This window comes from Rhinolophus ferrumequinum, chromosome 6, assembly GCF_004115265.2.
Source record: "Rhinolophus ferrumequinum isolate MPI-CBG mRhiFer1 chromosome 6, mRhiFer1_v1.p, whole genome shotgun sequence".
NCBI classification, from domain to species: Eukaryota; Metazoa; Chordata; class Mammalia; order Chiroptera; family Rhinolophidae; genus Rhinolophus; species Rhinolophus ferrumequinum.
In genome coordinates, this window is record NC_046289.1 from 28596630 (window position 1) to 28623683 (window position 27054).

The following is a 27054-nucleotide window of genomic DNA, read 5'->3' on the forward strand; positions in this document are numbered from 1 at the left end:
AAATAGTGAAGATTCAATTCACCCTCTCATTCCTCCTCAAGGCACCAAGCTATGGGGTCAGAGCAACGTCAGGAACGGCCTTGCCATGAGGGCCCACCTCTTCTTTCCTTGGCTCTCCCATCTGGGAGCTCGATCATTCAACAGTGGGATGAAACCTCAACGAAGGAATCATACCGTGGACCCAAGCAGTCAATGTGGGTCCGCATAATCCAAGCAACAACCCAGCACAAATTCAATAAGGAAAAAAAAACCCAGCTACACAAAAACAAAGAACTCTCAACTTTACAAACACTGGGAGGGCAACAGCTGGTCAGCCGAGATTAAAGGAGCGTGAGAGAGCACCTCCCACCACCCCATCTCCTGACTTCTCCTCCCCCATAGAGGTCCCTGAGCCAGCCAGGGCTCGCTTTTACAGTCCTGTGCAGATGACCTTGTTCCAGCTAAGATAGGGGTTCTTTTGATCTCAGCAGGGGATGCTCTGCGCCTGCAGCTGGCAGATATTAATAGTACAGGATCCACTGGGGTGGAAGAGATCTCTCCGTTGGGCCAGGTCACTTGTATTCCCTGCTCTGTGTCAAAGCAGAAAAGACTTCATTTCCCCGAATCAGCCCCTGCAGGGTCCTTCTCTCAGGTCAACTCATATCATTTTATTGCTGGCTGCTCTGTGGCCATGTGTTCTCACCCCACAACTGTTTTCAAGGGAGCACGGCTGAAGTAGTGCCCTCTGCTCTGCAGCTGAAATCTATTACAGGTCAGGGTAGACCTGGAGCTCACCCCATCACAGTGTGTTTCTCACTCTCGCTGATGTGCACACACTTTTTCTTGGTTACATGTTTGTGGGGGAGAAAGGCAGAGAGAGCAAGAGACAGACCAGACGAGAAGTGTTCAGAGTGAAAAAGAGATAGCAACATGGGGAGAGGAAGTTGTTATTGGTATGCTGAAGTATTGGTGCTAAGACTTCTGAAGATCCTTTTTGTTATGTTTGGTCTAGAAGGACATGGTCATTCTTCCCACTCTGAAAATCGGAATTTTGAAACTGCATCAACGAGTGAATACTCCTGGTCGCCAGACCCATGTTATGATCTCACAATGCTAGAGCTGGAAATCTTATCTGAGTCCCAAAGTGCTTAAAAGACCTGCCCAAGACCACAGAGCTCATAACAAAATGGCAAGCTAATACAATGAACGCTTGAAACAACAACAAAGCAATTTATACACATTAATCATAGTAACATTAACAGCCATTGCAATATGTTTGACTAGGTATAAATGTTCTAAGAAATTTGTCCATTTGAATTCACTGGCATGGAACTTCATTATAGACTTCAGAAAAAATATTTCTATAGCCTCTTTACCTGCTCAGCTATGCAAGAAAAAGATCTAGGAAAGTCACCTGTTTCCATTCTCCCTTGGATTTCATCATAAGAAAAAGCTATCTAGGGTTGACCTGGTAACTCTTCCTTTGCCATGAACACAACTTTACCATTTTCCTGAGTGGTTACACTGGAGCCCCAAAGCAATTTCCTTTGTATCTGCTTCACTCCTCTTCTTTGTTTAAGATGAACCAGGAGTCAAGACAAAGCAAAGTACTGTTACTGAACTGGTTTTCAAATAAGGAAACAAGATACTTTGTTCTGCTCAGAGTTGAATATAAATGTGTGTGTGTGTGTGTGTGTGTGTGCGCACGTAATAATTATAAAAATTTTTAATGATGATCATAGGTGCTTTCTGTGATTCTCATGATTACTGTTCTTACAAAGCATTAACTATGATATTCGTTCAGCATTTATTTACTGCTGATTATGTGCCTAGAACTTTGCTAGTCACTCAGAAACAACATGAATACAAAAAGCATGAGATAGTCTGTGTCTATAAAAAAAAGAAAATCTGCCAATCTAGTCAGGAAACCATGAAAAGTTAAATCAACTTTTCTAGATCTTTCCTTGGTATAGCTGAGAGGTAGAGGACCACAGAGGAGGAAGAGAGAGTAAAACCAATACAGACGGGAACAAGCAAGGAGGTTTTCTGGAAGGTGGTCTTTAAATAAACCTTGAAGGAGTGGGAGGATTTAGGATGAAAAGAAGAGGTAGAAGTGGAAAAGGTAAACGCTAGTCAAGGTAGGACAAGCTGTCCCTGCAGAGGCATGGGGGCAGGAGCGGGGAGCAGCAGGCAGAAAGTCAGCACACTTGACACAAGAGCTTCAGCCAAGGAATTGGCAAGAACAAAGGCTGAATAGGAAGGAAAGGACAGACTGCAAAGCATTAAGAAGCCTTGACTTTATCTAGCGGTGTTTTGGAAACTGATTTGTGAAAACAAAAAACAAACAAAGAAAAAAACACCTGGTTTTTAGCATTTGCTGATTTCCCTGGTGTAAATACTTTGACCCTGGCTAATTTCAAGCTAACAAATCACAAATTCCTGAATACTTTTAAGTTAGCTTATTGACTTCAGCCCACTCTCGGAAAATGGGCTGAAACAACTCCAAGCTTTCTGAGTAGGAGAGTAACACAGTAAAAGGAAGCCAGACTGGGGAAGTTCCATTTGGTAGTGGCAGAAGGAAAATGGTAGAGTCTGGAGATGGGAAACCATTTGGGAATTTTATTAAAATAATCCCAATTGTGAGTTTAAAAAGTCAGCTGATCGCAATACAAATTACAAAAAGAAGGGACAGAGGAAAGATATATTTGGAAAGATGAAGCAAGTAGATTTGATGATACAAGAGTGTAAGGAGGGAGGAATAGTAAATGAGTCAGGTTTTTAGTCCAGGTGATGGAGGAGTGATAATACGTCACTGAATGTGGAATTAGGGTACACAGCATTCTACTACTGTTATAAATAAGTAATTAGTTTTCCCTTTGACAAACACTACCGAGAAGCAGGGGTGTGTGGTCCTTGCTATTTCTGAGACTATAAACTGAGTCTGATACGTGGATGGTCACCTGGGCAGTCGGGACTCTTGCTAGGCCTAGAAGTCCCATACATTCCATCATGAATAATTCTCAGTGCATGGAAAGTGCAGAGGGGGCCTGGAACAGCCATGCACTCAGGCCCACAGTATTCTGCCCTCAAAGACTACAATTAGCAGAACTCAGAAATGTCAAGTAAGAACTTTCAATCAAACTAGAAACCAGCCCCTGGCTCAGTGGTGTAATTCCCCTAGCTACGTAAACCATAGCCAGCCTGACCTTTGCTAGCATGGGAGCGTGGAGAAAATTTTGCAGAGTTACCAACATAGAGCGTTTTTCTTCATCTTTCTTAAAAAAAGCCTATTGGCTCTTTCATAAAGCCAATAGGGAATGCCACCTCACCAGCACAGCATACTGGTTTACACTTTCAGCCAGTCCAAAAGCATTCAGCACAGACGAAAAACTAAAATTGATGTGAGACCACCGGTAAAGCCAAACTTTGAGCCTCACTCTCAAAAACAAAGTCAGTTAGCAGTTCACCAGCCCTCATATTAAGGACCGAAAACAGCCTAGAGAGGAGTGGCAAGCCTCAAAGTAGAGGTGATGGATGTCTGTTAAGATGACTCAGTAAGGTGAAAAAGGAGGCTCACGTACAGTGACAGGGCAAGAGACTCTCCAAATATCAGGGATCAGATGCCAGGAAAGGTGGCCAAGCCTAAATCACTAGGCTGCGGCTGGGTCCACTGGCCAGGGCCTATTAGCTGTGTCTCCCAGCTCTCAACAGGAGGCAGAGAGGTGGTGGGGCTGTATGTCAGTGTCAAGTTTCAGCCCCTCTAGGACAGATCCCTTACCTTCAGACAGGGACAAATCATCAGCTGGAGACACCAGGTCTGCCTGAGAAGCTAGGGCTCTGCTCAGATGGGTTGTAATTTGATTCGTCAAGATAACCTGTGAACAGACAAGGAGAAGGGGGTGGGGAGCAGTAGGGGAAAGAAGGGAGAAGAGAGAAGACCAAATTAATTATTAGAGCTATCAAAAGACAGACTGTGGCTTCGGGGAAAACTGATAAGTACACAGGTAGGAAAACCCCAGCTCTGACTTTCACCAGTTTTATCTATGGGCCAGAATATCTGGCAAAAGCCCATAGGTCATTCAAAACACAGAAAACTCAGGAAACAGGCTGCCTTTTTTCAGAGTTCAAACCACTAACCAATTCTGTGTAAATGCTGCGTTAATTTGGACTGAGAGGTGTTGTCATGTTAGGTGAGTAACAGAAGGCTAACCAGAGAATATGCATATGTACACATTTTATTAAACTTAAAATTTTAAGACTATATCCACAACCCAAGATATTGCTAGTGCTGAATGAAAGCAATAATTGAAAAATTTGGATGCCTGAGGCTTCTTCCCTTGATTATCAGAGTTTTATTTCCAAACTTGTGAAATTGGAATAAGATTCATCTCTAAGGGAAGAATACTCTTCTTTTAAATTAGTTGAATTCTAACAAAAGAATTCCGAAGTCTCATTATGTATTTAAAACACAAATTAATATAATCCTACCTATTCAAAATAAAGTTCATGACATTTAAAATTCCTAGGGAAGACTGTAAAATTACTTAATTCACATGGTCCACTGCCACACAATATTTTCACATTTGGTTCAACCAAAAAATTATTATTTTCCTTAAAAATCCTCTCTTATAAAATTTACTGTATTGTTTAGAAACCTAAAGGAAGAATAAGATCCAGATTCTCTCCTGGAAAATTGTAACAAGACTAGCACTGATTATTTCCCAAGGTTGGGGTGTTCCCACCATGGGCGGAAACTGTACACTACTTGGCCCGTCAGAGAAAACGTCCCTTCTGAAAGGGTACTAGGCATTTAGTACCTGGAATATGCACCTAGAAGGACTGTCTTGGTCTGTGCCGGGGATCAGCTACGGTGTCGTTATCACCTTGATTTGAACAGAAATGAAAATCGTCTCCATTCTCTATTGTCCGGCTTTTCAGCCACACCTCTGTTGCTGTCTCTGGAATGGCCAGGGACACGTTATAAATCCTATACCAATGGCAGCTAAATTGAGGGCTTGAGGGGAGAGCACGATGGCAAGGTCAAGTGAAGAAATGAAGTACTCTGTTAACAAAGGCAACCTTCCAAGGTCGTTGTGTGTCAACTAGGTTCATGGGTTTCCAGCTCCCCTGCATCGAAGATCGGATATTACAGCATTCCGCTGAGTATTTGCTAATCTTATCTCTCGTGTTCTTGTGTATTGCGACTTTTCACTGGGACTGGTAAGAACCACGCATAATACGTCTTCAATTAAAATGGCTGGAAATGGTCAAATAACAGCCTGCTTTTGTAAGAAATATTCATATTCAGGAGCATGGTTAAGGAAGTATGTTCATTTCTCTCCTTATAATATAGGATATGAGACTGGGAGTTCAATAAAACTACGTTCAGATTCTGATTCTGACACTGTGAACCTTGGAAAAATTACTTAAACCTTTCAGCTTCATTTGTTCATAGGTAAAATAGCACCTATCTTATAGAATTGTTTTGAGAATTAAATGAGATAATCAGTGTTAAGGTACTTAATATAGTGTCTGGCACATAGTAGTAAATATTCAATAACTAGAAGCCATTGTTGTCATTATTTCCTTCAGAATGATGCTGTAGAGGTTAATACGTCAGTATATGCCACATGCTTCAGACCACTGGATCCAATAATAGAACACTGAATCACAATTTTCTGTATCAGGGTATACTTAAGTACCTGATCGTTTCTACCACTCGTAGTCCTTTCTAAGTTTTATTTAATTGCAAAGAATTTGTGCAAAAATCTCAGCAAGAAAAATATAGTAATTCTTTAAAGCAAGGCCAATAAGATACTGGCGTTGTTCTGAAAATACTACGTGCTTTATCTACCAATGAAGAAAATAATGTATCTGTATGTCCTAGTTTAAAAAATGTGAAGCTTCAGAGAGATCTCAATGTGGAAGCCCTATTTTGGGGGGGGATTCTCCTAAAAGACAGCATGGTGAAAATCAGTAGACCTCTAAAGCTATGGTAACAGTAATGAGAAAACAATGTATGGAACCCCTACCGTGCAAAGCATGTCACCATATACAAAGGGGAAAATAAAGAGGTCAAGGCACTCTCTGTCTTCTCTAGAAACTTGTAAGTTAAAGAAACTTGTTTGCTAAACTATTCAGACCACTTTTTCTCACTTTTATTATTATTTCATTGGTCCTATAGTGGAAACTTGGACTGAGATGATCGTTGTATTGTACAGAACTATTAAAATGACATCCTGTGGAGCCAAAAACCAAAGTCTATACAGATGGAACTCAGAAGAACTAGACGTATCGGGGTGGTCACTTTGTAAGTTACATAAATGTCTAATCACTATGTTGTACACCTGAAACTAATATATTTCATGTCGATTGTAATTGAAAAATAAAAAAGAATGAAAAAAATATATTTTTTAATGTACCACAAAAGATAACCACTCTCATTCCTACTACCGGTGGAAGAGTAGATGGAGAAAAAACCATTTTCACTCTGCATTGGCTAGAGAACATGCTCCTAAGTGGTTTTGCTAAAAATCCTCTCCCTTTTTATTAAATGTCTGAAAACCAAATCACTGAAGGATATATAGCAACCAAACTCAGGGGTTTGCTAATCACACCATCTTACTGAGTTGTGGTGGTTTTCTAAATCCGTGTTCAGTAAAATGATAGAATGGAAACATTTCCAACTAGCATCGATTACAAATAAGCACAACGAAGGGCGGAAACCTATAGATGTGCTGTTCTCTGAGGCAATCTGGACACTTATAAACTACACTCTTAAAGTAATTCACAAAATATTATTATAAATTGTAAGCAGTCTTAACACTATCTGGTTTCTGAAAATGAGTGCTGACTGACACTTCAAGGGGCTTTCCTGCTGCTTTGCTCTACTGGCAAGATTGGAACTTCTGATGCTTGGTGCTAATTTCGTTGCAAGAGCAGTTTGCACAGTGATTAGGGTGAGCACTTTGGAGTCAGACAGACCTGAGTTCAGATCCCGGGTTCTACCACTTACCAGCTGTGTGACATTGGGCAAGTTTCATAACCTCTCTGGATATGATAATGCTCAACTCACAGGGTTTCCAGGATTAAACTGAATAATGCATATAAAGTCCCTAGCATAATGCCTTGCCAATGGTAAATGCTTAACAAAGATTAGCCTCCATCATTGTCTTTAATTATCCTTTGCTGGTTTGTACCTTGCTTGTTTAGATAGAAAACCCATGCCTGATTCCTTTTTGTACAACACACAGCTAACAAAGAACAAATATTTGCTGTTGATATGTTCAGAAAGCAACAAAAATTTAATTGAAATGACATCTGCTATTTTTGCCATTTCTCTAAAAGTACGGCTTATTTAACATACAACATTCCTTCCCCCACCCCAATACCATCAACTACAAATTCAAAGACCAGAGAGGGACTCTTGTTCTAAGAGGAAGCAATATTTTTTAAAGTATTATGATTATATGTGAAGCTGAAAGGAGTTGGAATCCAACATAGTTTACTCTTCAGGAAGGAGAATATCATCCACCTACTGGGGGTAACAGGAAGCCTGATAAGTTATATAAAGTAACTATTGTCTCCACTCAGCTTTAGAAATGGAGAGACAACCTACTCCCAGGGCTTCTGTGCAGCGTCCTCTTGGTTGCAGGATGCTTGAGGTATACTCAAATAGCAAATGGCCCCTTGTATTATGTCACATGAACCTTGAGTCTTCTAGACCTTGAGCCTCATTTTTAATGCTCCCCTCTGAAGGCAAAGTGGGGCAAGGGGACATTTCTCTCTTCAAAGACCATGTCCCTGGTTCTAAGTGTTCCCTTGCATTTCCTACCGTCTCTAAATGCATCCTACGCGACCCTTCTCTGTACTAACATCTACACTCATTTGAAGGGAGCAATGAAATTCTCTAAAGGAGGAGAAACTTCAAGGTACAGATTCAGAAATAACCAACAATACGCTAGAGAAAAGAGATGAAGGGATAGGAACCAGTTAAAGACCAGATGACTTAGTAAGGCAGATGGGTGGAAATCAGTGCTGTTTTGGTCAGAGGCAGAGGGCTCTGGGGATGAAAAACCAACCAACACAGAAACAGACAAAAACATATGACTCATTTCTGCTGAGTATCAAAAAGATAGCTTAAGAGAGCAAATACCTGGAGACAGAAGGGTAAGAGCAGAATAAGCTGGTCAGAGACCATCAGTCTCAAGCGTCAGGACACTGGCGAGCTGGGGTCCACTGGCCCACTGAGCCTCTCTACTAATCTCTATGTCCAGTGCGGACCTCCTGCCTTCAGTTGACCCATCTTTCTTTGGCTATGTTACGACGAGATTACATTTAGGCTATACCCCCACCCAACTCATGCCTCCGGCTCCTGGTCCAGAATACATTCTGACGTAAGGGGCCACTGGCTGTGTCTAGTCTGAGCCACCCCAGTGAAGTATTTAGGAGTATCTGTGCTGGGGCCTCCATGAGCAGCCACTTCATATATTCCACCGACTGTGAGTACTTGAAAATGGTGGACAGAAGAGGAAACGGACACCCCTGGGGAAATCAGAGTGGAAAACTGCCAGGCCTAAAGGCACAGCCTTTGATGGAAGAAGTTCCTTTTATCTGACTCTTAGAAGGTGACAGGGAAGTGGGAGTTTGTGCTCATCCAGGGATAGAATAGGTTGGAATGGGATAGCTGGCCCTGTTTGCTCAGCAGAAGAAATGTTCCCGGTCAGCAAAACAATCCCTCAATATTTAAAAGTCAGATTTTTTTTTAAGGACCTAAGAATGTGGCACATGACCTCATTCAACTTTCTGTGGGGCCAAGGGAGAGGCAAATTTGTAATCCCCACCTTCCAGAGAGTGAACTCATCTGAGATCAACAGTGAATAATAGATAAGGTGCCCTGGGCCAGAGGAGCGGAGAGAGAGGAACTCAGCCTACATCCACAGACAGGTGACTTCTCCAGGCCTTGCTGTCCTAGAGAATTTGATCTATAAAAGTCATGAGCAGAGAGATCTAACGTCCAGAAATACACTAAAAGATTATCAAATGCTACCCTGTAACATGCCCAATCTTGTGACAAGAGTCCTTGGTGACTCTGACACTAATAAATAACCATAGGTCAAGTAGGTAAGGAGCTTCAGCTTCTCTGAAAATGTCAAGCATTTGAGGCAATCCTAGTGGGATTCCGCCAATCTTTTCGGTAGTTTTCCGTGCCCCAGATGCGTGTGGCTTGTCATATTTCAGGCCCACAGGAGGCTTGCAAACTAAAGTTCTTCGCGGAACTCCTGCCTATGTGCAACAGAGTTTAAAGGGTAGGCTGGGCTGGAGGACTCATGAGGCAACCTCAGGCATCTCAGGGACATTTCTCTGCCCATAAAAACACCCGCTTCCTCTTCCCGCCCACTCCCTGCCAGAAACCTGCCACAATTTAACACAGAGAACCAGAGACGTTTCAAAATCACTTTAACTGGGCCTGTAGTGCTAGATGCAGTGATTGTCCCGATACTTCCAGCTCCCAGCTAAACAGGCAGCCGGCGGCATAACCTGACCACCCAGAGAAGGGCATTGTGTGTAGTACAGAGAGAGACTGTGGGGCTGACTGATCACAAACTGCCTGCCTGCCCCTAAACCCGGCACTAGCCACATGACAGGGCTCTGCTTTTCATCTGCTCTGAAGACACTGTTCACTTTTTCTCTTGTTGTATTAAAAATGGTCTATCTGCTTAATGTACACTTTTTTAAATGGTTACTTTTGGTACCTAAAAATGATCCTAATTGCCACATATGACAGTGATCTAGCCTTTCTACCCAAACAGAGGCCCCGGAGAAGCCAGACAATCTGAGTTTTAATCCTGGCTCTGTTAAAGGTTTCTGAATGTCTTGCTTTTAAGGAGACAGAGGCCGGAATTTTCCTGTGAGAAATTGTTAAGGTTCATTGAGTCCTTTCATCACCAAAGCTTGAGAGAAAGGCCCTGGAGTGGTTTTCACCATTCTCTCCTCTTGCTTTCCAACCATGACGGTGTCTGCCCTAACCTATCTGCTGTGATAGGAGCTGGGAGTGGGAGCGAAAAAGGAGTGTGGAGTGGGGGAGAAAGAAGAAGGAAAGCAGAGAAAGGTGAGAGGCAGAGGGAGGACAAAGAGAGGGGGAAGGGGCTCTGCGTATAGTGAGGGAACAGGGTAAGTCCCCCCAAAAGCAGGTCTGGAGGGCCACCCTTGCAGACACACGCCTGTCCCCTGACAATTCCCCATCCCACTCCCTTCCTGTCACTTCCAGGTCTGAAAAGAGATATCCAATATTTGTTGTGAGGAAAAGTCAGACCAAATATTTTAGAGTGTGAGCATCAGAAATCTGTTTTTACTATTCACTGGCTTAGTTTCGCCAAGCTTTGGAAAATTATTAATCATTCCATTATGGAAAACAAATCATTTTTCTTTAACTTTAGCCCAGAGAATATCAACTGTCAGTTCGAGAATAAAGAACTGATAAGGTTTTAGTATTCCAGCCTGCTCTTTCCATCTTGAAGGCCTGCGTGACAACTGTTTTCTGGGAAAATCTGAAGAGCTGTGGGGGATTTTCCTCTTGAAATATTTGTGGTAAAAGCACCAAACTTCAATTTGGCTTGAAGGAGATACTGCTGTGGGAGTCGGGCAGCCTGCCTTTTATTTCTGGCTCTGTCACTAACCTGCTGTGCAAGTCTGGGAAATGCTCCTCACCTCTCTGTACCTAGAAGCGTTAAATCCACAGAAGATATGAAGCAAATGAATGTATTATGACTGTACATGTAGGAGGCTGCCATGAAAAATGTTACACATTTCAATTCGCGTTAGTATTTGTGTTGTACTTAAAATGCCACCATTAGCATTGATTCTCATCACCTGCAACCTTAAGAAAGAAATCCATCCTACACAGAACTAATTGGCAGTGGCTGAGGAAGAGGAGGGATAAAAAGAATGAGGGAGACAACTTGACATAATTTTGTGTTTATGGTGAGAATACTTCCAACCTTCATAAAATTCACACCTCTTATTCTGAGGGACAAAAATCTCTTTTGTAGATTTCACTGCGCATTTCACAGGCAAAACTGGAGAAACGCTTTGCCTAGTAGGAGTCCCTAAGGAAGACATTTACCCAGAATGAGGCAACACAGATGGAGGAAGACAAAAGAATCTCCGCAGCTTTGCACAAACATACACTCATCACTCAGTCACAAAGGGATTGATAATAACACCTCTTCCATCTCATTTTACCCATTACCCAGACCGCTGCGTTCAGAGGAAATACACTGAGGTAGAACTGTGTCTGCCACTTGGCCAACATAAACATACGAAAAAAAACTGTGTGGCACCATAGGGCGGCTTTCTCCTCGCCCTACTTCTCTTGGGGTGCACAGGCCAGGAGAGGCAGTGGAAAACCTGGGCCGGCAGCTACCAGGCCGCAGATGTAGGCGTGAAGCGCTCCCGTTCCACTGTCGGCATGCTGTTCCACTGGCCCCGATGGGGCTGAGGTTAACACGTGTTGGTTCCGGGTCTCAGACGGAGCAACAGTTGTAACGAGGCCACAAACAGCAGGCTGGTGTGCTGTTTCCACCTTCAGCCCAACCTCGGCGGCATCCTGTCAGTGATCTTGGGCCCACTGCAGGAAATAGCACGCACCGTTGGTGAACTGAGACGGTGCTTTCTCCGTGGCTTCAAATGGTGCATTCACCAACTGTGTGCAATTTTTCAGTTATCCTGGGACCAGAAAGGTCTCTGGCCAGCCGGGGCTTGGAAAAGAACAAGGCCAATCGCCGGATGACTCTGAAGTTCACACACATGGAAGATACCTTCCTAACTCACCAGCCTCCACCTCACTGTACATTTCCTGTGGCCTGGTTGCTTCTGCATGAAGGTTGTTTGGTTGTCTTCGCCCACTCCCTCAGTGCCCACTAAGTCCCACAGACAGGCAGGGGAGGTGAATTTCCAACAGCCCCCTGAGTTTCTGCTGACCTTTTTAGGTGTTTTTTTACTTGATGGTGCTTTCTATTCACGTGTACTCCTGGGCTCTGGGGATTCCCCTCCCTTTGATTTGCAAAGAGGATTAGAAAGGCACAGCTTTGCGACCAGTCCATCACAGACTGCTGCTATTAACTGATTTCCCCTCCTTAGACTCATTTGAAACCAAAAAAATACAGTTCTGTTGAGTCACTTGCTCCCTGGGGGTCTGAAAATATGGCTCTTGGGGGAGGCCGGCCTGATTTACACTTACTTTGCTATTCTCCAGCCCTCGCCACACTTACAGTGGCTTATAGCAGGGAGTAGCTGAAGCCCAGAGCGGCCTCTGGTCTCACTCATCTCTGAGACATTTCTAAAGGAGAATGAGCCAACACTGGTTTGACTCCTTAGATCTCTAAGCCACCAAGGCAAATGGCATCTTAACCACCAAGACTCTCCAAACTCAGTCACTAGATGTGTGCATCCAACTTTATCTCCCGAGTGAACCTATGGCATAAAATGGGAGCAAAGCTCCCTCACTATCTGCTCAAAAGGTGGTCAAAATGTCTGCCTAGGAACACATTTCCAAGGCAGCAGCCTCCTCAGATAAGCTTTTGAACAAAAACTATGTATTTGATGTCCTCAAGGAAGAGATATTGTGTAAGGCGTTATTTTTAACAAGGACGGTTAGGAGGCTGGGAGCTGAAGGAATGCTGTCGGTGTCCATATTTAAATAAATGACATTGCTATAGACAAACAATAATAACCTACGATTAAACAGAGTCAACATAGGAGAGACACAAGAATAGGCCCAGCACAAATACATTAAAACGATTAAATATTTGCATGGGAGTAGGGGCAGGTTTCCTTCCACAGCAAGGCCCTTGGTGTGGAGATCTTCCATCACGGTCACTACCAAGCCAACTCCCAGGGCTATCGGCCCATAAAACAGATTTCCCAGTCGAGGGCAGATCATACTCACGGCGCAAGCCCTAATGCCAGATGACAAACAGGTTTTTAGTCTCCAGTGCCAATCTGGTGGCTTGGGAATAGCCACCTGGAACACTGCCCCAAGAGGAAACGGGAGGCTATGGCAGGCCTCTGTGTGGCTCAAGGACATGGCAAGGCACCTGTACTGCTAAACTCGCCCCATCTAACCGCACGCAGGTGCTTTTTCCTCCTCATTTCAAGCTGGCTATCTTGTTCACCTCTCATCTAATGTTATTAACAAGAAAACATGACCCCCCCTTTACACAGGTATGGTGCTTTATATTTTTCAGAGAATGTTCACGGAATGGTCTTAGCTGATCCTCACTGCCTCAGGAGGGAAGCTGGGAAATAACTGCAGCAGCTGTTGTGTGTTAGGTGGGCTCTGGAGCCAGACCTCCTGGGTTTGCACCTCAGCTCCACCACCTACTAGTAGCTGTATAATTTCAGGGGGATTACTTCATCTCTCTGTGCCTCATTTTGCACGAATGCATATTTAAGATGACAGTTGTACCTACTGTGAGGATAAATGAGTAGCACTTAAGATAACGCCTAACACCTAGCAGGCGTTACTAGCCTTTTACTTATTTTCTTCACTTCAGTTTTTCCAGAGGAAAAATTGAGGCTTGGGACATTCTCATTCTATCTCTATGGTTCACTCTGGCTCCCCACCCCAAGTGCCCCAGTCTGCAATGTCCTCCTTTACTCTTCTTTAAATTTCCATGTTTCTGGGGCCAGTTCAAATGCTACCTCTTCCATGAAATCTTTTCTAACCGTGCTAGCCTAAATTGACCTCTCAGTTCCGAATACACGTTAGAATCAATACCAAATAATTTAGTTTGAGAAGCTTCTTCTAATTATATTGTATGTTATTCTTATCTCTCTATCTGCACTGTAAATGTTATGAGATTTTGTGTACTGCTCTACCTGTCCCCATTCTAAAGGGGAGAAGGGAGGAAATGAACATTTATTGAGCACTTCCTAGGTATCAGACCCTGTACCAGTGATTAGCATCCATTCGTTCATTTCATCCTCACACCTCAGAGAGGGGAACGTTATTATCCTCGTTTTGAAGAGGAGGAAACTGAGGTTCAGAGAAGTTGAGCAATTTTCTGAGACCAAATAGTTAGCACGTGGGAAAGCCTGATTCAAACTAGGTCTCCCTGGCTCTCTGGCCTCCGCTGGTTTTACCACATGAAAGGTTTTCAACATGAAAACTCATGGCCTCATGGATATTTCTTGATGAATTTCTTCATAGCAAGGCACTGAGTGACAGCATATTGACCATGTTGTTTAATGCAAAGTCACGTGTAAAGGAAAACTGAACAAAATTCAGACTAAGACAAACTTTCAGTAGCAAGAAGAAACCAGCCTATTGGTAGAGTTGGAGACATTGTTTTCAGGCCAGGGAGGAACCATGCTCCAGCAGGTATGGCAAGAGAAAGGACACAAACTCCTGGATTCTATTTCTGTCGTGACCACTAACCACTCTGCTAATATTTTCAGTTCTGCTAAAGTGTGACACAAGAGTTTCAGAAGAAAGTTTGCCACATGAGAGCAGAGTAAGAATAGGCAGTTAGCTGGTTACGTGTGTTAGAGCCACAAACAACACTGGAATCTGGAGTAGGAATTCAAAGCGGGGACAAATTCCATTTGGGCATTTGTCTTTCCAGCTTCACTTCAACTCACAAAGAGCAGCCCTAGGTATGAAGCAGTCCTGAAATATAAATGATAATAGTATTTATGTTTTAAAACACCTTATAAGGGCTATCTTTAGTTTACTCGGGATCCACTTCAACCATGCAAAGAGTTCGTTGTTGTTTTCCTACTTGAAATGATGTTTGTGTTTATTTTTAGACTGGTCACTATGTACAATGGTGGTGCTAAGGAAGAAAAAGTTCAGTGATTCTCAGTATATTTGATAATCAATTAATGAAGTATATTAGTGCCTCTGGCATCCCAATGGAGCCCTTGGCCTTACGGTGTAAACACAGCTGGGGTGGAGTTGATAGGGGCAGAGGTTTGTTCTTGGCCTTTGAAGTCATTCAGCCAAAAGGCTAGGCCTGAAAAGACTGGTGACTGAGGGAGGTTCCTGCAGTCCTTTAAGGTGCATCACAATCCCTTAGGGAAAACAGGACCAATATGGGTCATGGCTATCCATTTCCATACATCTAAAGTCCCACTGAATTCAGACTCCTGGAGCTGTGGGCAAGTCTTGTGGAAGACTTCCTGCTTCCACCAAGGCCTGGAAAGGGATCACTGCTGAGAATGGACGCCCAGCTGCTCTGGAATGGGAGGACAAGCGAGCTCTTTTCTGTCTGGTTATTTACAACCGTATTCCTTCTCACGGACTCCTCCTGCCCTCCCCAGGACCACACTGAAATGACTAAATCTGCCTGTCGCTCCAGTGAATCCAGTCAAATAAATAAGTCAATTCTCTTTAAGTTTGTGGTCTCAACTCCTTGTTGGTTTATTGCAAAATTAAAGGGCACACAGAGTACAACCATCAATCAGTAACCAGCAGAGGAATAAGCTCTTTGTGGAATGTACTGAGGAGCAGGAAAGAAGAAGGAAAAATGAAAAGAAACCTCATGAAATGGTCATTTGTTAGGAGAACAGAGATTAAAAAAAAAAAAATCCACATTGCACATGCAGCATCATTTAGGAAAAGTCTTATTAAAGGTTTCCTATCTTGCCAGGAGAGTAAGCACAGGAACACAAACAAAAATCCCTCAAAATGCTCTGCCATTTATTAGTGCTGGTTTCTGGTGAGTTTTGCTGTATTCCGTAGACCCAGCCAGAGATCCCAGGCCCAAGGGATCCTGGACCAGGGGAAGGAGATGAGATACCACTATTGTTTTTTATAAAACAAACATAACTGGCTCCCTCAGCCCTTTACCGCAACCTGACTTTCCCTCAGTACGCTATTATTTAAAGTAAAAGCACCTAGAACCATGCCTTGCTTGGAACTTTTAGTAAACACTATTTGAAGAGGGTAAAATTGAAGAGCAATATATAGTCTAGAGTAAGGGTGTCCAAACTGCGGCCCACGGGCCAACTGCGGCCCATAATCCATTGATAATTGGCCCGTAGCAAATTCCAAAAATATATTTAGTTTACTTAAATAAACCAGGTGAGGCAATACGTACTTCCCCTCGAGTGAGTGGCCCGGCTGTTTGTGTATTTTACCGCGTATGGCCCTTGGTGAAAAACGTTGAAAAAAGTTTGGACACCCCTGGTTTAGAGGAAGAATACTAAGTACCCACTGGATGCCAAAGACCACTCTCTATGGCTTATTTACATAACCTCTTTAATTCCCATTGCAATCCTATGGGGTAGCTGACATTATTATTCTCCTTTAAAGATAAATGTATTCAGTAACTTGCCTAGCTTGCTGAAAACAGCAACATCTACAGGACTCCAAAATCACTTCTTTCAACCAGATACACATGTTCAAGCATGGCACCAGGAAAACTACTGCGGCATTCTAAATCCTGCCGGAAGGAAGAAATCGGTAGTATTGGAAATAGTATGATCACCAGTCCTATGTCTACTTTGCACATTTTCCACTCCAGATAAGTTTCTTCTCTAGACAACCAGTATTCTTGCCCATTTCACAGGAGAGGAAAGCAAGGTGCCAAGAGGTATAGGGAATTGGTCACACTATAAGCAGAAGAGCCATTAGACCACAACGTGGCTCTGATTCTTACCTGTGTAAGCTGTAGCCTTTGAAATAACTTGATAATGGGGGGAAATTCTTTATGCTGCTTTAGAATAGTAAAGGATACATATATATATATATATACACATATATATGTACATATATATATGCTTTATGCTGCTTTAGAATAGTAAAGGATACATATATGTGTATGTATATATACATATATATGTACATATATATGTATATATGTATACATATATATACATACATACACATATATCACATACATGAACACACACATATATAATACACACATACAAATATGAACATAAAATCTCATCTGAACCTCCTTACCATCTTATGCAGGTATTACATCTTTTTCCGCATCAAAGAGGAAAGTGACTAGTCTAAAGTTTATAGTAAATAGATGGACCCAAACCAAGGTCTACTGACTCCAGATCCCATGTTCTTTATACTCTTTGATCCTGAAGGGGAGTGCACCTCCCAGAGAGATGCAGACTGACGGTAAAGGAATAACCCCCATTAGAAAGCTGGCTCTGTGCCTTTATGAAACAAGGACCAGCTGCTTGTGAAGTTGTGATGCCCAATGCAGCGGGATCTTGGATTCACTTCTTCTCTCTACAGAGGTATCTATCAATAATGTTAGAACCTCTATGCTCTCGCTAAGGGTGGTCCTCTGTTACTAATGGGAGGCTCACTGTAAGTGCTGGTTATGGTTTATTGGAAGTGGCTCTATTCATTCATTTAGTTAAGGAGTTCCCAACAGACGACAGTGGAAGCAAGAAGTGAGAGGAAGCCATAGCTGGGGCTAGGTAGGTTTAGGGCAAGACTGCAAGGCGGTTAAAGAGCAAAGTGTCCACTAAAGGCTTCGCTCCCCAACCCCAACCCTGAGTATCCCACGGCTTCATTGCTCCCAGCACAGCTAGAGTGGAACCCCTCCCAGGCCTCCTTTTCAGTCAGCGCTACCTTGACGGGCTTTGAGAGCCCGAGACGCCATCCCTGTAACATCTACCACTACTCCTAAATCTATGCAGTCCTTTCTCCCCTTCCTTTTTTCTAATGAACAAAACCTTAAATAAGTCTTAGGTGGCTTTTGCTACAGGGAGGGATCCTAGTGACATACCAATGGCTCTAAAGCTGTGACTCTGAAGCAGTAGAGATGAGCCTTGAATCTAGTCTCCTGACCCCAAGATCCATGTTAATTCCTCTACACGTTCTTTTCCTCCCGCTTCTGAAAGAGAAAATCTGGCTCTCCACTTTACTGACAGATTCCCCTACAGATAGTTGAAGCATAGTTGAAATATAAGCTGACAAAATAAAATTACCCAAGTAATTTCATTATTAAAATTTAAAATAATAATAAAATATTTATTAAATACTAATCATGGACAAGACAAAGTAAAGACAAGACGGATGTTTTTCTTTTAAAAAAAGAAGTAATACAAGTGTGTGTGTAAACTGTAATGAAAGGGAGCAAATAATCCTTGTCATAAGAGGGATGAAAAGAGACAGCTGTGGGAGTCTAGAAGATGGGAAGAGACGATGTCTCCCTGGGAGGAGACTCAGGGAAAGTGTCATTTGATCTGGGCCTTGAAAGAAGGGCACAATTTGGTCATTGAGAGTTGTGTGAAAGGTCATTTCAAGTGGCAGAAGAGGCCCCGATATTATAAGAATTTGGATCTGCAGAGTATTTCAGAAGAGAACCTTAAACACTAGAATACTGGAAGTCACTAAAAAGGTAACGCGATCCGTATCTTTCTAAGATATCAGACCAGGTATTTATACCAGGAATTCATCTGTCTCTAAAAGGAGGACTTTGAAAAGAATGGAAATAGGCACCCCCAGCTGAGAGACACTGGAGAGGACCTCCTCCCCTCTTCATGCAGCTTCTCACGTCTGCATATCCCAACCTCTCAGAAAGGAGAGGAAAGTTGTCTCCATAGTTCCCTCCTACCACTGAAGCTGACTCCTACAGGACAGTTTCTTGCAGTTAAAAAAAAAAAAAAAGTTGAGAAAGTCGGGGGTGGGGGGGGTGAGGGGTTGGGGGTGGGGAGTGTCTGTGCGCGAGTCCGCGCGCGCGTCAAACTCTAGAGCTAAGTTTCAAACTGTATTTAAAGGCTAAATTCTGCTAAAACACATCAAAGGGTATCAGGCCCCATTACAGAGGAAAGGAAAAGCCCTAATTCATATGCAACAGGGTTTAGGAAAAATCTACATGAAAGACTTCTTAGCAAACTATGGGAGTAAAAACTAAAACAAAACAACCCAAAAGTCTTCAAATGACTGTGTGTCATCAGTGTTCAGTTTGGTGGCTTCCCCCCGGCTCCCTCACAGGCAGAAAGACCCCATTGCACTTCAGAGCTTTCCTATCCGGAGAAAGAAGGCAGTATAAGCCAAAGTAGAGTTCTACTCCACAAAAAGCCATTTTTTCCCCCTGCCAGTTACTTTTCAACATGACTGACAAGAAAGCTTTCCATTTTTCAATTAATGTTTTCAAAGCCCACAGCGAAGGTCAACTAGAGGTTCAAATAAAAACCTCAATCGATATACAACATGTAAGCATATTACTTTCATGTAAATTCAGTTTGTTATTTAGTAGGACATGGGGTCCAGAAAAGTCCCCTGACCCCAACCCAGACTTGGAAATAAGGAAAATAAGATGGTCCTCTGAAGTCACACTAAATAATCAGCGCACTTACTGGCTCAGAACAGAATCACACAACAGGACAGAACACGTGCCCCGTCAAATAACGGATCTAAGTAAGGAGCATCACGCGGTGAAAAGCCGATGGGGAGCTTGGCAAGGTAATGATCTGCTTACCAGCTTCTGAACCCACTGATCAATTTCATCACCATGAAAGGTGATTAAGCAGACATTAGTGCCTAATGACATGATAAAAATAGGAAGTGCACGGCATCACCTATAGAATATTTCTGCCTACAAAAATCTAATCTAATAACCACTAGTTTATGGGATATAGAAGAACAAGTTAAACAGCAGCATGAGAAAGCCATCAGCCAAATCCAGAACGTGCGGCATTCTATATCCAATCTGTCCAACAAATCAATGTCACAAATAAAGGATGGGGAGAGGGGGAACTGTTACAGAATAAGGGAAAATTAGGGAACATAAGAACCAAATGCAATGTGTTTCCCTTATTCAGACCCTGAATAACCAACTATAAAAGAACATCTTTGAGCCAATCACAGAAATTTGAATAAGGGCTAGGTGTTAGATGGTATTAATGACTTGTTGTTAATTTTGCTAGGTGTGGTGAAGGCATGGTAGTTATAGTTTCAAATGCCCTTATCAAGTTAAAGGTGGAGCGTAGGTAGAGAAATATGTTTTCCAGAGAGAAATTTAAAAATACAAACAAGAAAGGAAGAGGGAGGGAGAAGAAGAGGGAGGGAGGAAACATAATCATCATGGTGCATTTAGTAGATTGCCACGAATACTTTACTTACATTGGCACAGTAATGTAAATGCTAAATATGGTTTTAACTAAATATTAAGACATAATCATACTAGAAAGAGGCGAAAGAGTGAAACTTAAAGAGAAAGTGAAATAACTACTCCATGGTCATCTTCCATAGAAGTCATCTGCAATATAAAAATCCAGAAATAGCAAGTCAAGCGTATCATTTAGAAATGTGGACCTAACTAGCAGAGTCAACAACTCAATGATTTGAAAGTGGTTGCTTCCAGGGAGTAAGAATCAAAGGGAAGAAGGAGACTTTGGGTAGAGAACTGCTGGTTTTCAGTTTAAGTATTATGTGATTATTAGATCTGAAAACAATATACATGTTTGACTTTGATGAAAAATAACATTTAAATTAAACAAAAAAAAAAAAACATCAGAGGATGTGGGGAGGAAGTTTGTCAGCCAAAAAATGAATATCAAGGACAATCAGAGAGGCAAATGATGGCAGTGCTGATTCCAAATCCAACTAGGGCTGCCAGGGAGCCCAGCGTGACCCATGTGGGCACGGATCTCCTGACAGGTAGGTGTGGACTGTGGAGAGAGGGGCAGCAGGCAAACAGGGCCTGACCCCTTAATCATCTGACTCACTTTACTTGCTTATTATCGATTCTGTCCTTCCCCCTAACCTGCCAATAATTTGACTTCTCATTTAACTTGCCTTGAAGGGGAGCGGTGCTAGTTGGACAGTTGTGCCTGTCCGATGCACAGAACAGCTTCTTTTTCATGGTAAGATTAAAAACTTGGCATTCTGCTTTTATAGCGCGGTCTGGCCTATGAAATTTGGGACCATGAACAGGACAGGCTCACCTGAGTGTGATAAGCTCTCGGCCAAAACCTGGGCCCAGGCCAGAGAGCCAGGTAAAAAGCAACTTGCAAGACTCCCTGTGTTTGGCTAGCAGCCTCCCCCGCCGCACCCCACGAGCTGTGCCCGCCTCCGAGCCCTCCGCACATTACCTAGAACACTTTCACAACAACCCAGTTAATCCCTACTATTTCCCCGAGAGTACTACACTAATTGAGGCAACTGCATTTGACCACTTCTAGGAAGACACTGTGGACACCTGTGGCTCTTTTCAAGCAAAGTTATTCTTCACCAGGTGCTTTCAGGATGCCATAGGACACTATAAGTAGAAACTGAAATTCCAGAACTTTCAAAACATAGGAAGTATTCATAAACTTAAACTAGACAGAATATTTTAATTTTTTTTATAAATAAACCTTATCGAGTACTTTAAAATACCTTTTACATGTTAATATCCCATTCAATCCTCACAAAACCTGTGGTGTAGAACCATTCCACTTTGTTTATTACAAAGGTGAAGAATAAGGTACAGTGAGGTTGAATTAACGTGGCCAGGGCCACACAACAAGGATGGCACACAGACACACAGCTGGACCATATAGTTGGACAGTCTGGTTGAGGAGAAGCATCTGGCAGAGACTCATAGCAAATGAGGAGCAGAGCTGGTAAGAGGCATCCCTCATGGAAAAAAGTGGAAGCCACTTCATCCAGGATGAAGTCCCCTAGTCATCACCTGGTGAAGCAGAGCCCCTGTGGCATCTGAGTTCAAAAATTTAAACACTCTGAAATCATAACAGAACTGGCTGATTACAGGACAAAGAAACGAGTATGGCACATAAAAATGGTTTCTGTTCCATTTTCAAGTTGAAACAAATATCTTACAAAGATAATAGACATCTGCTTTATGCTCCCTGGAGAAAGGGAGAATGCAAAGAAAACGGCAACATCAATTTGGAAGTTCCCAGAGTTCTAACAATATGGTTCTTATCTCAAAGCTAGCCTTTGCTGAGCAGTTACTATGTGTGAGCAACAGGGCGGACTTTACACACATTATCACCTCCTCAAAATAGCCCAAGTTCATGGATCCCTTACTCTGCGCTTCACATAGACTGTCTCCTTTAATCCTGACCACTGTCCTATGGGACAGGCCATAGTAGTATACGAGTATCCACTTCACAGGTGAAGAAAGGGAGCTTAGAGTTTATAAAAATTGTACAAGGCAATGGGAGAGCCAGAACTTGAAGCCAAAGCCCAGACCCCAGATCTACTAGAATGCAAAGCCGCCCTCTTGACGACCATGCCTCTTTATCTCCTTTGATTTTTACAACACCCTTTCAAGGTTAGTGCTATCACCCTTATTTTGCAGATGAGAAAGCTAAGGCTCAGAGAGGTGAGATCACTTTCTGAAGATACACGGTTGATAAGTGGCAAAGCTGGGATTCAAATCCAGGATCATTTGACTTCAAAGCCCAAGCTCTTCATCACTACCCTGCATTGTCTCTCCTCTCACGTAGGTACCAGCCCATTCACTCAAGGAATATTTATCAAGGGCTTACTATGTCCCAGGCACTGTTGTAAACACATAGAGATACAATGGCAATAAGACAGCGAGAAATCCTAGCCTGTGTGGAGTCTGTATTCTAGCAGTGGAAGGCAGAAAATGAACACAATAAATGGTAAATGATATAGTGTGGCAGAAAGTGATCATTCATTTCTGTGGGAAACAGATAGAGTAAGGGGATTTAGTAGAAGGTGTAGGGGCAGGTTGTAATTTTTAATCAGAGTGGGCAAGAGAGGCTTCATAGAAATGGAGAAAATAGACATAAGGAGCTGAGGGCAGCAGCAGGCATGGGGATATCAGTAAGTTCTATATCTCCTCACCAGAAATCTTTAAAGAGAAATGTTCTAACCCTTTAACATGCTATCTCATGTAGAAATACCCAAGGAAGCAGAAAAGTTAAAGAGCCAAGGACCTTAGCATCGCCCTCTAACTCGCCAAAAATGTATACTGCGAGGTAACAAGAAAACATACACAGAGCTCATCCATCATTACAGATGAAAATGGTAAGGTTGGGTGGCTGTGCCTACGCAAGGAAAAATACAGGCTAAATATTTTACCTATCAAGAATTAGCTCTCAAAGTAAGTGGCCTTCCCCGGGCAATCTGGGTGATGTCTTCGTCAAGCTCTCAGTCTACAGATGTTAGCATTATACAACGATTCCCATAAAACTGCTCTGCGTAACAGCCAAAGACTGGCTGCACCCCTGTGACCTAAATGTGATATCTCCAGGAAAACCAACAAGGCAAGCTACATGGCACTTTCCATGAGTCCACAAAGCCTAGGTCATCCTGCTGTGAGAGCTCATTACACTGCAAGGGTCATCTGGGAGTTCAGCCTATGACTGTGAGAAGTCACAGGGATAATCTCTTAATCCACATATTTAAAAAAAAAAAAAAATTCCTTTATTAGGAAAATCCTGAGAATGCATTCTTCTATTGCGGATTTTTAAATAGGCAAGAGTTAAAGCTAGGCACTCAAGTTTCGTACTTGGTCTCCTCTGTGAATGGTCACTGGTTGAACCATCTTCCTCTTCTAGTTCACCAGCACATTTCTTTGGCCATATCTGAGGACAGAGCAACATAAATCCCATAAGGCCTCTCCTGTATTGGGCTAGATCGCAGGGCATCTCACAAAGTGAGGGAACTGAAGACGCAGTTTGGTAATGGAAGTTAAGGTTGAAAAGCTATTACCAGAATTAATGTTAGTAAAATATTGCAGATTATTTGGAATTCCAGTTTTGATTTAGTTGTTGACAAATGGAAAAAGAGAGCGGTTCTGTAACAGCTGTTTCCAGTTGGCAGCTGTGCAAGACCAGAAGCTCCAGATCAAGTGACAGGTAAACCCAGAGCCCGGATCCAAGGCCTGTGCGCCAGCATTAGATCACACTGCTTTCATGATGCACATTCTGCAAAATACACGAAAGAAACAGAGAGAGAGAGAGAGAGAGAGAGAGAGAGAGAGAGAGAAGCAAAAGCCCAGAGAGAGGTGAATAACTTCACATCGCATCGCTCCCTGAGTCCACGTGCTATGTGTGTACTGAGCACCCCAGCTTGGGTGACAGGCACTGTTTTAAGTTGCAGAGCGGTGACAGAGAGAGGACTAACGAAGCCGCCGTCCGCCCAGTGGCAGGAGTGCACCCTGCCATAGTCAGGGTTCACCAGTATAGAAGGAAACCAGGAGATGAGCCAGACGATTTCAGATATGATGAGTGACGTGAGGAAATAAAATACTGTGTGCGTGGCTCCTAACAGGATGCTCAGAGAAGGCCTGAGAGGGGACATTTGGGCTGAGATCTGAAGACAGCTCTGGGGTGGCACAGAGTTCAGGGGAAAGTTCCTGGCAGAAGAGACAAGAAGTAAGGTCCTGAGGCAGAAACAAGCTTGGGGTGCTCTAAGAACCAGAGACTCGTGAGGCTGAAGACGGATAAATGAGGAGAGGGGTCAGAGCTAGACAGACGGCGTCTCGGGGGTCAGCAAAAAAGGCTCTGGGTTTCGTTGTAAGGGTGGGGGGGGGCCACTGGCCGGTTTAAAGGAGGAGATCGACATGATCTGATTTATGATTTAAAATGTGCTGATTCTAAGGAATTAAAAAGCCAACATTTTAATCTCCCCCCTTGTGAAGGCACAGATTTTGTGTTCTGTGAAACCAACTTAAAACATTCATGAGCATTTAGTCCCTTTTGGTGAAAAGGAAGGGGTGGGGTGGAGGGAAGAAGAAAGAGAGAAAGAGAGGGAGTGACAAAGAAAGAAAGAGAGAAAGGGAAAGAGAAAAGAAGGCAGGGAGGGGGGAAAATATCTCCTAAAGCTCTTCCGGCTGCTAAGAGGTGGGAAAGGTGGAGAGACCAAAACAGGAGATCCCAACAACACAGCACAGAAGAAAGACCCATTAATGGGAGACCAGGGGAGTGTTCTCACAGTCCCATCTTCTCAGGGTGGCCAGACGGTGGCACCTGAGGGGAGAAGATGCCGAATCACACTATTACAGCTGAGTCTTAGCAGCAACAACACTGAAACGATATTTCTAGCTGAAAACACTTTCAAATAGAATTCCAGTTCACCCAAGGCAGGATGTGGTCCCACTGTATCAGTCGGCAAGTAATTATTATATCTCTACCAATGTAGAAACAGAGAAAGATGAAAAAGTAGTGTTGTGTTAATTCCACATGCCTTTGAGGATTTGAAAGTCTTCATAGGGAGGATAGAAGAGAAGAGAAGACAACGTCCACAGCGGTACACAGACCTATGCTTGCATACATGTAGATACTTAGACGTAGAGCTCAAACCCAGGCCTTTGGATTCCTGGTTCATCACTGTCTAGACTGAAGGAACCCACAAAGCGCATGGTTTATAATTCTAATTGGAATGAAATGTGATCAGACATTCTGCCAGGAATCTGTAACTCCTCCTGCTATTACCCCCAAGAAGACAAAGGTCATCCATAAACAGCCACTTGGCTGAATCCACTTCAGCAAATTCAATCTCTTCCAACCCACGTCAGTTTCACTTCCCTGTGGGAAAGCTACAAAATGTACATGGGAGGAAGTGAGAGTGACCAGATGGCGAGCATGTCTTTTTTGAAAGCTCACAGTCTACACTTGATATATGCAGAGGGTGCCAAAAAAGTGTATTCACATTTTAAGAAAGGAAAAAACTATTAAAATTGTAATACTCAATATACGAGGTTGGACAATTAAGTTTGCGAACTCATCCTAGAAAAAGGGCTACATACCTCATTGCTGAATATCACTAAGGTCACCTTTGAAGTACTCCCCTTGGGAAGCTATGCACCGACACCAGCACCTAGTCCACCCTTCAAAGCAACTTTGGAATTCTTTCTGGAATGGCCATCAGAGCTGTCTTTGTATTACCCTTGATGTCCTGAATGTCATCAAAATGTCTTCCTTTCAATATTTCCTTTATCTTCAGGTAAAGAAAGAAGTCATCGGGGGCCAGATCAGGTGAATAGGGAGGGTGTTCCAATACAGTTATTTCTTTACTGGATAAAAACTCCCTCACAGACAGTGCCATGTGAGCTGGTGCATTGTCGTGATGCAAGAGCCATGAATTGCTGGCAAAAAGTTCAGGTTGTCTAACTTTTTCACACAGTGTTTTCGGCACTTCCAATTAATAAACTTGGTTAACTGTTTGTCCAGTTAGTACAAATTCATAATGAATAATCCCTCTAATATAAAAAAAGGTTAGCAACATTGTTGCAACAAGTTCTCCAACTTAATTGTCATACCTCCCATACCAATAACAAAAGATAATTACAAGTCATGTTTGATTTCTGCAGTTACAAGAGGTGCTCAAAATGGTTACCATCAGCTTCCAGACACTTCTGATTATGGCGAACTACTGCTTGAGCAACACTGACCAAAGTGTCCACTTGTATACATTTTTTTGGCACCCCTGGTATATGCGTACCCAGTGGCAAATGGCAGCATAGTGTGTGTGTGTGCACAATACATGCATATGCATTCTAACAGCTCATTCAAGAAAAATAAGCAAGACCTGAATATGTCAGGTGTGCCTACAGAGTGTCTAAAGTGATGTCTTCGAGAGACGGAAGATAAAATTGGTCTGATTTCTCTGGCTAGCAGGGATGGCAATTCTGTTCTTACTGCCCAAAGGAAAAATGTTAGACCTCAATCAGATGATTTATTCTATGTGTTAGTCTCTACTCAACAATTTTCAATAAAAATGGCATTTTGATCACTTGTTTAAAAGAACAGAAATTTATAACAGCAGCTAATATACTACATGGAAGACTATGGCATGTTATTTGACTTCTGAAAAGTTCAGTTTTATGTGTGTAAACTGGGAAGTTCAACATTGTGATTATATTAAATACTACTGAGTTATTCACTTCAAAATGGTTAATTTTATGTTATATGATTTTCACCTCAGTAACAAAAAGGGTAAATCAATCAATCAATCAATCAATCAATCAATCAATATGTGACACTCCAAAACAATGGTAACTTTAAAACTGACAGGCCTCATAATCAGGGCAGTGGGAGCTTGAGCATGAAATAAATTATTTAATTTATTATGACAAAGCATTATGAAAATAGCAGCCACTGTGAAAAGTT

General features: G+C 42.7%; 1 protein-coding gene across 4 annotated transcripts in view; it reads right to left on the minus strand.

Annotated features, from left to right (window-relative positions):
- RAD51B (RAD51 paralog B) overlaps positions 1 to 27054 on the minus strand; it is a 612705-nt gene that overhangs the window by 255767 nt on the left and 329884 nt on the right. For all 4 annotated transcript variants that reach the window (XM_033109074.1, XM_033109075.1, XM_033109073.1 and 1 more), the window contains one exon: positions 3758 to 3854. In XM_033109074.1, the coding sequence (XP_032964965.1) occupies positions 3758 to 3854 (97 nt within the window). The remainder of the gene's footprint in view (positions 1 to 3757; positions 3855 to 27054) is intronic.